Source organism: Pteropus vampyrus, unplaced genomic scaffold (assembly GCF_000151845.1).
Source record: "Pteropus vampyrus isolate Shadow unplaced genomic scaffold, Pvam_2.0 Scaffold2, whole genome shotgun sequence".
NCBI classification, from domain to species: Eukaryota; Metazoa; Chordata; class Mammalia; order Chiroptera; family Pteropodidae; genus Pteropus; species Pteropus vampyrus.
Window position 1 is genome coordinate 3,776,860 of NW_011888783.1, and position 13,496 is coordinate 3,790,355.

At 36.1% G+C, this 13,496-nt stretch overlaps 1 protein-coding gene across 2 annotated transcripts in view; it reads right to left on the reverse strand.

The window, feature by feature from the left end:
* The window catches only part of NAB1 (NGFI-A binding protein 1), a 37,613-nt gene extending 24,123 nt beyond the window's left edge, over window positions 1–13,490 (reverse strand). For both annotated transcript variants that reach the window (XM_011355967.2, XM_011355960.2), the window contains exons 1-2: window positions 13,133–13,490; window positions 3,372–4,209 (exon numbers count right to left, since the gene is read on the reverse strand). In XM_011355967.2, the coding sequence (XP_011354269.1) occupies window positions 3,372–4,209; window positions 13,133–13,224 (930 nt within the window). In that variant the 5' untranslated portion in view covers window positions 13,225–13,490. The remainder of the gene's footprint in view (window positions 1–3,371; window positions 4,210–13,132) is intronic.
* Between the last annotated feature and the right edge of the window lie 6 nt (window positions 13,491–13,496).

A 13,496-nucleotide genomic window follows, 5' to 3' on the forward strand; every position in this document is an offset into this window, starting at 1 on the left:
AAGATCTAACAAGCAATTACTAACAAAAAGAAAGAACATGTATCTATAATAATATCAAAGAAAACAGGTTTATAAAACAAAATGCATTATTAAAGATTAATAAGGTTACTGCATAATACAAAGAGAAATAGACAACTCCACATCAGAGTAGGTGATTTTAACACACAACTCTCAGTGACAGAGCAAGCGAAGAAAAAAAAGACTAGAGAGTTTGAATAACAGAGTTAATAAGCTTGTTGAAGCAGACACATATTGAACACTCTAACACAATAGCAGAAACACATAAAAAACACTGACCACCACATAATGGGCAATAACGAAAATTTTAAACTTTAAAGAGTTGGCAACGTGCAAACCATATTCTCTTGACCACAATGCAATTCAGTTAGGAATCACTAGGAAAAATAATTAAGGAAAAAATTCTCACATTTGAAAAGTGGAAAAAAAACTTTTAAATAACTCATGGGTCAGAAAATAAATTATAAACAAAAAGAAATAATCAGAATTGAAAAATAATAAGATAACCTCATATCAAGACTTGAGGAATAATGCTAATTCAATACATAGTAAGAATTTATAGTCTTAATTGCTTACAATAGAAAAGAAGAACAGCTGGACATTAATGAACTAAGCACCCAACTTAAATTAGAAAAGAACAAAAAATAAAAAATAAAATCAACTGTAAGAAAGTAGAAAACACATACACACAACTAAGAATATAACTGTCAAAAGTTGCTTCTTCAAAAAGATGAGTTGTGAACCTTTTTCTATAAAATAGAAAATATTCAGATAGTAAATATTTTGGTTTTACAGGCCAAACAGTCTATGTTACAACTACTGAACTCTGACATCAAAGCTCAAAAGCAGTCACAGACATAAACAAGCTTATCTGCACAATCAGGAGGCAGGTCAGATTTGGTCCACGAGCTCTAATTCACAGACCCTTGAAAAGATTAATAAAACTGACAAACCTCTGGCAAGACTGATTAGAGGAAAAAAGATTTAAATGTACAAATAATATTAGGTCTTAAAAACTATAAAAACCTTTATGCCAGTAAGTTTGAAAACTTAGATGAAATGGACATATTCTTAGAAAAATGTGACTTACCGAAAGTGACCCAAGAAGAAACAGATTACCCTAATAGTCCAATAATCCATTTTTTAAAATGATCAAAAGGAAACAGCCAACATTTGTTTTCAAGTATAAGATGCTGAAATCTATCCATTCTAAGCTGAGAGTTCAGAATAAAGCAACATAACTTACTAATAAATGTGTTCAGGTCTGTGGGGTTCCCGGAGTCAGCATTCTTCCTCTCTCAAAAGACTGTTGAACTCTGAAACACTCAGCCTCGATGTCTCAACACTACAATGGAAACTGACCTAAACTTGGCACCATCATTCTTATCTTGATAATGTGCTTATTAGCACTCCGATTCCTGTAGAAGTTCCACAGATCTACAACTTACCCATTAACTCTACATCCCCACTTCTCTTTCCTATCTTTGAGTTCCACAGCTCTTTGCTGGACATTAATATCTGCTGACAAATATTCTATGATGCCAAATTATCTACCTGCTTCTACTTCTGAGTATTAAAAATGCCTACATTCTCTATTGCCTTGCTATTCTCAACTTTTACTTTATCTCTCCTCATCCACTCATTGATCTGACACAGACTGCTTGCTTAGTTTACCACATACTCTAACACACCTTTGGATAGATGGAACATTCTGCTTGCCTGGACTTCTTTCTCATACTGCTTCTGGGTTTGTTCCTCAGCACTCACCCCATATCAACAACTAGTTTGTAGTTTGGTTCTAGGCCTCAGCTACTCACACTACCTTCGTGGTCTGACTCCGATAAACCAAGCCATACGTAGCCAGGTCCTAAGACCATCACTATTTATCTCATAAAAAAGTACTTATACCAATGATTCATTCCATAATTCTTTACTGTACAATGTAAACCACAATTGGAAACAAATATAAAAATTCAGACAGGAAAGAGAATTTTATGTACTTGTGAGAGTTGAAAAATTTTTTTCATGTGTAGATAACTTCTTTATTTTCATCCACTAGTGACCTACTACATACATCTCTCTCTTGAAAGATTAAAAGAACAGTGTCTGCAGGGTTTATAGGAAAAAAAAACTCTCAGAAATATTACCAAACAGTGAATTAATGTCATATATTTCCTTATTTAAAAATTGAGGACAAACTTGTAACAATCTTTAATCTCAGAAATTTAAAAAACCTGAAAAATCTTCTCATTTTAAATAGTCAAAGGAAAAAATGTGAAATTATATTAATACCTAAAAGGTACACTCAATAGTATTTTACTTCTTTTAATTCCTACAGGATTTCATAACTTCCACCAAGTTTTTGAATGGTTACTAGTTTGAAAACATCCTGATTTATAAACTTCTATCCTGAACTACATTATTGGACCAGGTTCACATACTTGAGTTACAAATAACAAGTGGTCTAAATTAAGTTTCAAATACACAAGCTACATTTTCCAAAGTCCCCACTCCCACATCTCGGCCTACTAGCATTCACTTTGAGTGTTCCCTTATTTTGGGAAAACCACAATGGTTTCGTTACTTAAATACCATCTGTACCTATTTACCCAAAGGAGCAAAGAGCCGCTTATAAAAGCCAAGTGTGAAATAATTCATTTTGGATTTTTTTAAAGTAGGTTAGAATTAAAAACAAAAACAGTGAGGTTAACAGGGTTCATTAAAATCTCTTTAACATGCTTTTGCTTTGATAAAAAATACAAGTATTTTGACTTAGCTGTGTTTTACCCAGTACATTTTAAAAACTGTATGAAACTGGATCAAAGTATGAAACTAAAATTGCCAACATGTTTTGCCCTTTGTTTTCTATTACTGACAAACATAATAACCTTTTAACAGATTCTTCTATTGGTTAGTAGGTAGTAAAATTGTCAAAGTATAACTGAATTATAACACTAAGTGTATTTTCTAGCTCTGCTCATAAGTTCTCTTGAGTCAGTTATTGTATGGCAACAATAATACATAACAATTGCAAAAGAATATGCCTACTTTATTTCTTAATTAAAAAACAAACTGCCTCGTAATGCAAAAACTTAATGCTTTCACTGTTTAAACTAAAATTTTTCTAAGTCATCTTACACTATACTTCTAAAGCTCATAATGTCTGAGTTCAACATAAAAATACCCTAACACAATAAATATGATCTACTTTCATAAAAGAGTTACATTTTGCCCTAAATGTTTTTAATACTGCTTTGAAGGAGTGTATCTCCTCTGTTACAAACTATTACCAAAGTTATTGCTTTGGAACACAATATGCCACATACATACAGAGAAAAACGAGGGCTTTTTACCTCATGAAGCGTGAGATGTTTCCCATCCTTTCTCTTTGAGTCAAACCTGCCATATATTGCACTATACTTTCGAATTTCCTCCTCTTTGTGTGGATCATCATCGCTCATCTCAAAGATGTGACCAATCATTTTGGCCAATTTCTTGTTGGTTTTTAGCAGCTCTTTCACTTCGTTCAAGTCACTTTTCGGCAGTGTGGGGGCCATTCGCTCTACACACTCGGCTACAGAGAGCGCGGCTGCAGCATCCAGCGCCTCACTGCTTTCCTTCGGGGAAGCTGGGGAGCCAAGGTCTGCTGGGGAGAGGCTGTGCTCACTCTCAGTGGCATGGTGGCCTTGCCAGAGTCTGGACTCACCAATACCCTGCAGTGCTAAGCTCCCCACCACATCTGATTTCCCCTGTCCCAAGCTCTGCACACAGGTGATGGCAGCACATTTGGGGACTTTTACATGAGGTTCCCGGGCATTGCTATTCCTTTCATAACTATTGCAGGATATTCCCAGCCACGTTGGTGATCCCTCTGGTAATTTATAGATGGGTATGCTACTCACAGGCAGGGAAGTCAGCGGCTGATTGAAAAGGCCAGGGTTTGTAACCCAGTCTCTCAAAGCCTTCTGTAGCCTTCTAACATGAAGGGGCTTGCTAGCCATGCCCACGAGGGCCATGATTTCCAAGAATTCCTCTTCTCCAGCTTCACAGAGCTGCTGGACATCATCACCACCTTGCTGGATAAAGGCATCAAAATATGAAAGCAGATTGGCTTTTTGTAATATTCTATACAGCTGCAACTCCCCCAGGGTCCTGGGTAGGGCTGCAGCCATTACTGTGGATGGGCTTAACCTGCAAAAAAAAAAAAAAAAGAGGAAATACTCATTACATTTGTCCCAAACTTCTTAAACCTAATATTTGTTAGACACATCGGGATTTAAAAATGCAGTAGGGGAAGAACAAAAAGAAGAAGTATTTGCATAGCAACTGACTGTTAAGGAAGTATTCGCTCTATACGTAAGTTATCTCATTTCGTTCTCCTAACAATCCTAATGGTCAGTATACTTTTTTCCATTTTAAAGAAAAATATAAAGGCTCAAAGATAGTAAGTAATTTGCCTGAGACCTCACAACTAGTTAAGCAAAAGTCTAGGAACTCAAACTAAGGCTCACAGGGATCTATATTAATTTTGACTATTCACTTTGCTGCTTCCATGGTGTGGACAAAGAGGTGATGTGAGGAATAATCAAATTCAGAATAAGGTAGGAAGTATACTGTGCTACCATTTGTTGAATACTTATTTTGCACCAGACATCATGATAAACACTTTAAATTATGTGATGTCTAATCCTCATCAAAACCCTGCAAGATAGGTATAGTTATTCCCATTTTACAAAGAGAAATGAGTAAGACTGGTCTGGCAGGCAGAGGAAGAGAGCTTTCAGTATGGAGGTGACAAGATAGAAGTTGTTATATTAGGAACCAAGAAAAAGAGAAAGAAAAGTCTCAAACAAATAAAAAGACCTGGTGATCATTTAGGTGTCAGTGATGAAAGAGAGGAAACAGTTACCATTTTTGACACACTTTCTGTAGTTCCAGGAAGAGACAAGTAATAGATGATTATAGGATTAAATATGTGAGAGTCTAGAACTGCAACAGGCACTGGGGATACAGAAAAATCAGGATGATGGGATTCTCTTTCAAACACGTGGCACTTAAACATGGCACAGGACTGAAGCCTAAGTGTGTACAGGATAAAAGCAGGGAGGGTAAGAGAGCCTTCCAAAGCAGCAGCAGCAGCAAGGCTAAGACAGAGCCATGAAAGAAACATAACTTTCAGAGCCCAAGCAAGACAAAGAAGCCTGCCTTTAAAGAGACAGAACAAGATCCAACAAAGTGCTTCTTGACCTCTTAGCAGCCTTTAAAAGTTATTCACAGTTGCCTAGAGACCTCCCACATACAAAGGGGAGTTGGCCAAGAACTTCCATTTAAGAGAAACAACCTTGTAATCAATGCATGTTTAGGATTAAAAGGACCTTGCAGCCTTCTATGGAGAAAATTACAGAAGGCCAAAAGAATACATACATCAGAGCAAAATGGAAGTTGCACTCTCAAGTCAAAATAGTATGGAGCAATCTATGGAGCAATCATTAACTGGGAGATAAGGCAAGCAAAGGAATATCAGGAACATCCCCAAAGGCCAGGAGGACACCAAATCTGGGACTTTTGCCAGCAAACAGAATGCTACACAAAATTCTAGTCTGTCATCCCATCCAAAGAGAACACATCTCCCTATTACCCTAAGGACTGACTCCTGGGATGCCCCGCCTCTTGGAACCTGTGTCATCCACAAGCTACTCTGATCAACTAGTGACTCCCTCAAATTTTATGGCTTTTTATTTTACAAAGTCATTGCCAGGTGAACTGATGATTTTCCAAGAGACTTAAAAAAAAAAAAAGAAGACTGAATTGGGGCCCAGTAGCTTCTACAAACACTCAGGAAGTCACCTGGTGTGCTTCTGAAAAATATAATTTTCCAGGTCCCTGAGTTGCATCCCAGGAGACTCCCATGATTTGTCAAATTTGGCAAATTACCCTAAAAGATCCCTATTTAGTATAGTATACTCTCTGGGTAACACAAACTCCTGTATGTTCTGTGATCAACCACGTCCTTTAAGTCTTCCTTCACGTTCATGCCACGTCAATCCTCTGGACAAAAACATTTTTGCATCTTCTAAATCACCCACGGGATGGATGATTTGCTAGTCCTCCCACTCTAGGGGAGAAACTCCAGGAGAGAGTCTATCATCTAGCTAGACATTAACCCACAAAAACACCGCTCTCAGGAGTTACAAACAAGTTAAAGTCTGTATTGAACCACATTATACCATAATAGAAAAGCTTTTATAAAGTATATCTGAGTTAGAAGGAAATGTACTTTCTCATCATATATCTAATGCAACAGTTCCACAGGCTTTTTGACTCAAAAGCTTATAAAAATACACACACACACGTCCACACACACACACATGCACATGTGCACATGCACACACAAAATTTTTCATAAAAGAACTGTAACTCTGCAAGGTTTATGGTATCATCAATTATCTCATCATATGTACTCTCCCAAATTATGAAAGATTACATGAGGAAATTTAGAATAGTTTTTTAATCTTTTTATGAGCAATAAGAAAAAAATATATGTTAAACAAATATAAAAGAAAACTTAAACTAAAGACCCAAACTTAGGCTTTCTTCTTCTCAGATAAGGCAATGATTTTAGAAAACATTAATTTTCAACTTTTATCCTATCTCATCTTTACCCAGAAAGAAAGAAACCCCCCCTAGCTCCTAAGAGAAAGCCCTTATGTACTGGTAAGAAAAAAGTAGTTGTGATTATATCTCTGTAAGGACTGATAGGACCAAGTGTACATTTCCAAAGTCAAGATACCAGATGAAAGATAAATAGGTGAACTATTAGAGTCCCAGGAGGCCTTCCAAAGGCCCACACCTCCTACTGGGAAAGTTTTCTCCCTAAGCTGTTGCTTTAGAAGAATGTTCCAATTTCCTACAAAAGTGTGTTATGATCATTTAAACACCCACTACTTCACATACGAACTTGATTTAATTTAAAAGAAAATTTTTATGAGATTTTCTGTTTTTACAAATTCTATATCTATTCATGCTTCAAATGAAGGTCAAATAAATCAAGAGAAAGAGCTTCCATCTACATCTATCCAATCTGAAGGAAATATAAAAGGATACTAACAACACTATATACAGGTAGCTAGTAGTATAGTTTATCTACTCAGCTGAAAACTACTGTTATCTAGCCTTTTCAAGATATGCTAGAACAACCCATGCTGAGTCAGACCTTTTTATGAATTCCACAGTTCAAAGAAACCAGTTATTCATTTTTGCTGTACATTCAAAAGCTAAACCAAAGGCTTGCTGCCTGTGTACAGTAAAGCTCCACCAGCATCAGCTTAAATGTTCCTTAGCCTGGTCAGTTCAAGAGCAAGAATTAAAAAGCAATGGATTCGTTTAAGGCCATTTGCTCTTGTTTGTTATTCATCGCTCTATTTTAAATGGTAATGATTTGTTCCAGAACCTTAAAAAAAAAACCTCACTTTGGCTCCTTATGGGGTATTATAACTGCCAGATTCAAACTATGCTGAGTGAAATAAATAAGGAGCTCGTTTGATCCAGAAAACTTTACTTGTCAACTCCTGCATGGTCCCTGAACCCCAAGGAAGCACTTAATATGGCTACAGGAAATAAAACTTTCCTGACATCCTCCAAGCTGGGATGTAGGGATTCAGAGTAGGACAGAGGCCTTTAATGGAAAGTCACTAGGGAAGAGAACTATTCCTTCAACCCTGCCTCAAACTGTTCCAAGAAGCTTCAGCCAACCTATGGCCCCACAATACTATCAAACTCTCAAATGACTACTGACTTATCACTGGTCCCTCTCTTTAACCTCTTTGCAGCTTGACATCACTCTTTGAAATGCTCTTCACCTAGACTTCGGTAATTCCATACTATGTGGTCTTCCCTACCACCCTTTACTATATGCTAAGGGCAAGAATTCTCCAAAGTTTTATATTAGATCTCTTTTCTACTGTCTTTCTTTAGTCTCCATCAATGATCTCATCCACTCCCAGGCTTCAATTATCACCTCTAGCAGACTAACCTCCACATTGGTATCTGTAGCTTGGACCCCTGGTTCATGGGCCAGGGATCATGAGTTACTACAAAGAGTTCTCAAATCCAAATACACATCAAACACTGGCTATGGAGTAAAAAAGTTGACTCGCACACGCATCTGCTTTGCAAATGAAAGTAAACACTTTGTGATTTAACAAAACATAAACTCATTCAAAAGTGTAATCAAATTCATAGTAATAGTTGCCATTACATATATTTGCAATCTACAAACACTAAAAGTAATCAATGAATAATTGCAATTTTTTTAATTTAAAGAGTGGTCTTCATACCGGAAAAGCTTGCAAACCATTAGCCCAAATCACTTTTTCTGATATTTCAGCATTTCGACTACCACCCAGGGATTAATAAAATCTCAAAATTGATAACTCCAAAAGCAAGTATGTTTATCTCATTTTCCTTCCTTCTTCCATATTCCCAAATCCATCCTTCCCTACTCTTATTCCTTTTCGTTGCACCAGTACTCTTCTGGTTTCCTGAATTAATAAAAGCAGAGATTTCATCCTGTGTTTTCCACTTCCTCCCATCTACATGTCCTTATGCGACATCACAACCCTTTTTCTTTCTCTGCCTCAAAAGCACCTAATCCTAGTTTTTATCACTTCTTGTCCCAACTTTGAAAACAACTTCCTCACCTTCAATACATCCCTCACTGCAATGCCAACTTTAATTTCCTAAAGTACAGGTGTGGCTCTTTATTCACCTGTGTAAATTTCCCCACTGCATAGAGAAAGAAATCCAAACTACTTATATGTTCATACCAGACCAACATATACCTTTCCAGCCTTCTCTCTGGTCCCTAACATGCCCCTATGCTCCTACCAAAAAGATATACTGGGCATTCCTCAAATGTGCCTACTGCTTCCCTGACCGCGTGCCAGATATCCTCCTTCCCATACACCTCCACAGTTGTGGGTGTCTCTTCTCTTCTCTGAACTCCACAATATGTTCTCTCTCATTTTATTTTCTTATTCAAATATGCCAGTTACTGAGCCAGTCGTAGGGATAAGATGGGGAAAATGGTCCTTCATGGAGAATCAGTTAAGAGGGAAGAGACAATGAAACACAGACACTTAAATACATGTGATAAATGCCATGCTAAATGTTATACATGAGGAGTCACAAAAGAGAGAAGCAGCCTTACCTGGCCCTGCAGGACAGCTTACCGTTAGGTTATAAGCTTTCTGAGGGTAGGAATTAGGTCTCATTCACCCTTTAACCCCTCTATTCCTAGCACAGTATTCAGTGTAGTGTAACATTTCTATAAAGGCTGCATTATATGAAACCAAACGTTTGAGACAGAATCTAGTCAGCAGGCTCCTTTCATATTCCAAAAAGTATGCCATCTCTATAAATTGTGTCCCAGTCAATTACCAATCTAATAACAGCACATCCTACTTTTTTATCTACAATCCTTTTCATTCTCTCATCCTCACTACTTCTTCTTTCTTATAAGGCTATATGATGGAATCTCATAACATGGATACTTTTCCAAGAGATTAAAGGATGTTCTCCCAAATATGAAATTACAAATGATTAGTGTTATGTTAGTCCAGCTCCAAGTCAATTTTGGTCATGAGAAATCCGAGGTCTTTTTCCTCTTGGTTCCTATAAATTAAAATGCAGTATAAGTTTTCCCTAAATAACAAATATCAATCTTCTAAAGGACTGTTATATTCAAAGAGATTCATAATCACCACTCTTAAATTCTCCTCTTCATGACACAGGAAATACATATCTAGACCTCTCTCTCCCCCTCCCTCCCTCCTTCTCTCTCTGTCTCTCTCTCACATACGCACACAATGTGAGTATATACACTTTTATGGAGTCTGTGGCATTCCAAAGAAGAGAGACTCTCCCAGGAGCAGGGAGAAAACAAGGGCAAAATCCCAGTAAGATCTGACTTATTTATGCAGAGGACTTAAATTCCTTACTACTAATATGGCCAGAAATTTTTAATTTAAAATTTTCTATGTTAACAACCACCTCTTACAGACATAAGAAATGTGAAAAAAACTTGGGAAGAGTTAGTTCATGAGTCATTTTCAGATAAAGGTGAATTGGTTCCACCAGATTGTTTTCTTCTTCATATCTAGATGAGATCTGGTGAATACTAACGGAACGAAAGATAGGGATGGGAAATGGCAAAGAAGGAAATAGGAAATCTGAGGGCAGAGAGACTACATTTAAAAACTTATGAAGTACCACCAAGTTTGGAACCGTACAGCTTGAAGGCTGAGAAGAAGGGTGTAATGTGTATAGGTTGAAACTGAAAAAGTTTATGAAAAGACAGAATTTGGCTTAGGGAAGGATGAACCGTAAGCCGAGGAAATAAATTCTTCTCACTTTTGTCCTAATCCTAGAACTCAAACTAAATAATTAAATGTAATTCAGTTACATCATGGGTTACTTTAGATTGTGGGGTTGGCCTAGGCATTAAATTCCTGTGTATGTTTCAAGTAGCAAATGATTTACCCAGGAACATTTATTAGTAAGCATCCTGTGTTATACTTTTATACTTTTTAAAGATATTTTTGGATCTTATTACTGTCATAGCTATGAATTAAACATTAGTTTCTAATGAATTAATCGTAATTTGGAAAACTTAAAATATTATCTGTTGATTCTTTATTGAATTCTGAATAAACTGGAAATTTCTTACAGTCTAAGTTTAAATTTATCAAAATTAGAAAACATTAAAAGATTTATTTTGCAATTAAACAATAACTGTACATTAACTATAATATCAGCAGATAAATACTAGTATTTCATGTAATATGGCTGGATATTCTTCAATCAGCAATTTATTCAACAAACATTAATTGCCCTCTGATCATGTACTATGTATGCAGTATAAATTTTCTTTTACAGAAATTTCTCCTTAAAAGTTATTAAATTAACATACTGTTAATTAATGCACAGTCCCCTAAATATAATTCACTGAGAACTGACAATAATTTGAAAGCTTGATGATATGTTTTAGCCATGAGAATTCTGAGATGAAGATTACTATTTATTCCCAACATCAACTTCTCTAATATACCACTTGTTCCATTAAGTTTAAGAGAACATATTCTACTAGTTACTGAACATATCAGATCAGAAAGGAAATTTATATTTAATATACTGTACTGTTCTCAGTCTACTAAAAAGAATTTAAAAAGCAGGTAAAACTAAATCCAAAGCAATGGGGCTACCAACCTTATCCATGAGTGGGTATTATTTATTCCTTAATATACTTAGTAAACTCCACAACAAAATATGCATACACAAGTTGATTATACATTAGCAAGATCTTAAACCGTTCAGAACATAATATAAAATGGTCATTTCCACAAATAACAAAATATATCATGGTTCTGTGGTATCCAGAATACAGCTTCACGTTTAAAGGTAAATTTTACCGAGCTTTCTTTTCCAATAATGCACATGAATAACACGAACACAACTAGACTTAATGATATTGATGAGGCCCACGTCTTAAGACAGAGTCTAAGTCAACAGACAAAATCCTGACATACTTGTTTCCATCAAAACATCTTTTGCTTTAAATATTTAAAGTTAATGCAATAAATTCTTCAAAAGTCTTCACCACTTTGTAATATATACAATTTCTTCCTTCAAAGCATCCACAGTGGAAACTCCCCCCAAATCCTTGATAATACACCAATACAATCTTAACGTAGAATTAAAAGAAAATATCTAATGCTTTAAATGATTCTCTAAACAAGGAGAATGAAAATCTATTAACTTTCCTATAGGGTAATGATATTCTTTACTAATCATAAAAAGGACTATTTTAAATTAATTTAGCTGAGAGTATTCAATTAATAATTCTGAAATAAAAATATGCATTAAATATAGCATATTATTTATCAAATATGTAAGCTCACTAAATTTCCTTACATCAGCTATAGTACTCCTAAAAATTGTCATTTTAATCAGCAGGCAGAATGAAACAAAATAAAAATCTACAATGCCTCAATGTTTTTATTATTCTCAATATTATTGATACATTCACATACAGAAGGAAACCACCAGGGCAAAGGAAAACAACTTTCTAATACCGAGAAGGCATATTAACTTTTGTGCTAGATGCTAAAGATAATAAAATTAAAACAACAAACCTTCCAATGGTTCCTTGAAATGATTTTCTTTCAAGACCTAATTTTCTAATATCTAATACCCAATCAGGAATAAAGAAGGCTGACCTCGCCAGACATCTACAAATTCTCAAGAGAACCCTTATATGCATGTTAATACCTGTAAGGACAATACAATTTTTAAAACTTAATAAAAGGACTTAAATATCTTAAATACTGGAAAATGGAGGAAAAAAGGATACCCTTGAATCTAAGAATCACTTTTACTGGTACTTAGATTAGAAGCAGCTCTCATAAGTCTTCAGGAAGACATCAGCCTCCACCCAAAATAGATAATAAATCCTATGCATCCTCTCTTCCAATACTTCTTAAAACCCACACATAAATTATGACATGTCATAATTTGGTATGTTTTGCAAGAAATTTTCAAAAAAGTAAAATCCAAGAAGGTAATTCACTGCGTGCATACTTTTCTAACAAAACAGCCTAGCATTTCCTACATGACTAATCTATTTTAAATTCCGTTCTTGTTCCTATGCAATCTAATATTACCTATTAAGACTGCCAAAATATTTTTAAATAAGATCTGAGAATTTCCCTCTCAGCTTCTGATCTTTGCACTCCTTAAGTTTGCAGACACGTCACTGGCAAACCAACTGGTAGTGACAGGTTAATTCTTTCGGATGAAATTTTAAATTGACAGCTACCTGAAAATTTTCTATGCTTCCCAAATCTCATGGAGATAAATCTATGCAAGTCAAAGATTCCTCCAGATCACCTGCTGCAAAACTTGGTCTGCGGAAGCTATAAATGCATATCCCTACTCAATTAATTATCCTTTTCCCCAAGACCTTACATCACTCAGGCTTAGTGGAAGTGACTGAGGTTGCAGACCATAAACATTTGATAGCACTTGCAAATGCTTCTCCATGAATAAGGTCACACACCTCTGCATCCAAGGCTTGTATATCCCACGTGTGTTTGCAAATGCCACGCTCGGCCTTAACGAGCACAAAATGAGTCTGTCGCTTCCCTGCATCTCGGTGCCAAGTTTGTTAAGCCACTTCCAAGCAAAACTCTCCTTCCGCTTTTAAAAAGAAAACTACATTCCAGGGAGAGAATACTCAGGATGAAAATTAAGAATGTAAAGTGCAACACTTTTATGAACTAAACAAACCAAAAGAAAGATTCTGCCTCAGGCGAAAGTAGGCGCGCGCACCTACCACGCACACCACCACGCAACCCAACCATCGCTCCACGCGACGACCCCAGCCCGGGGAGAAGGAACTCGGACCCCGGCTTTCTCGGAGA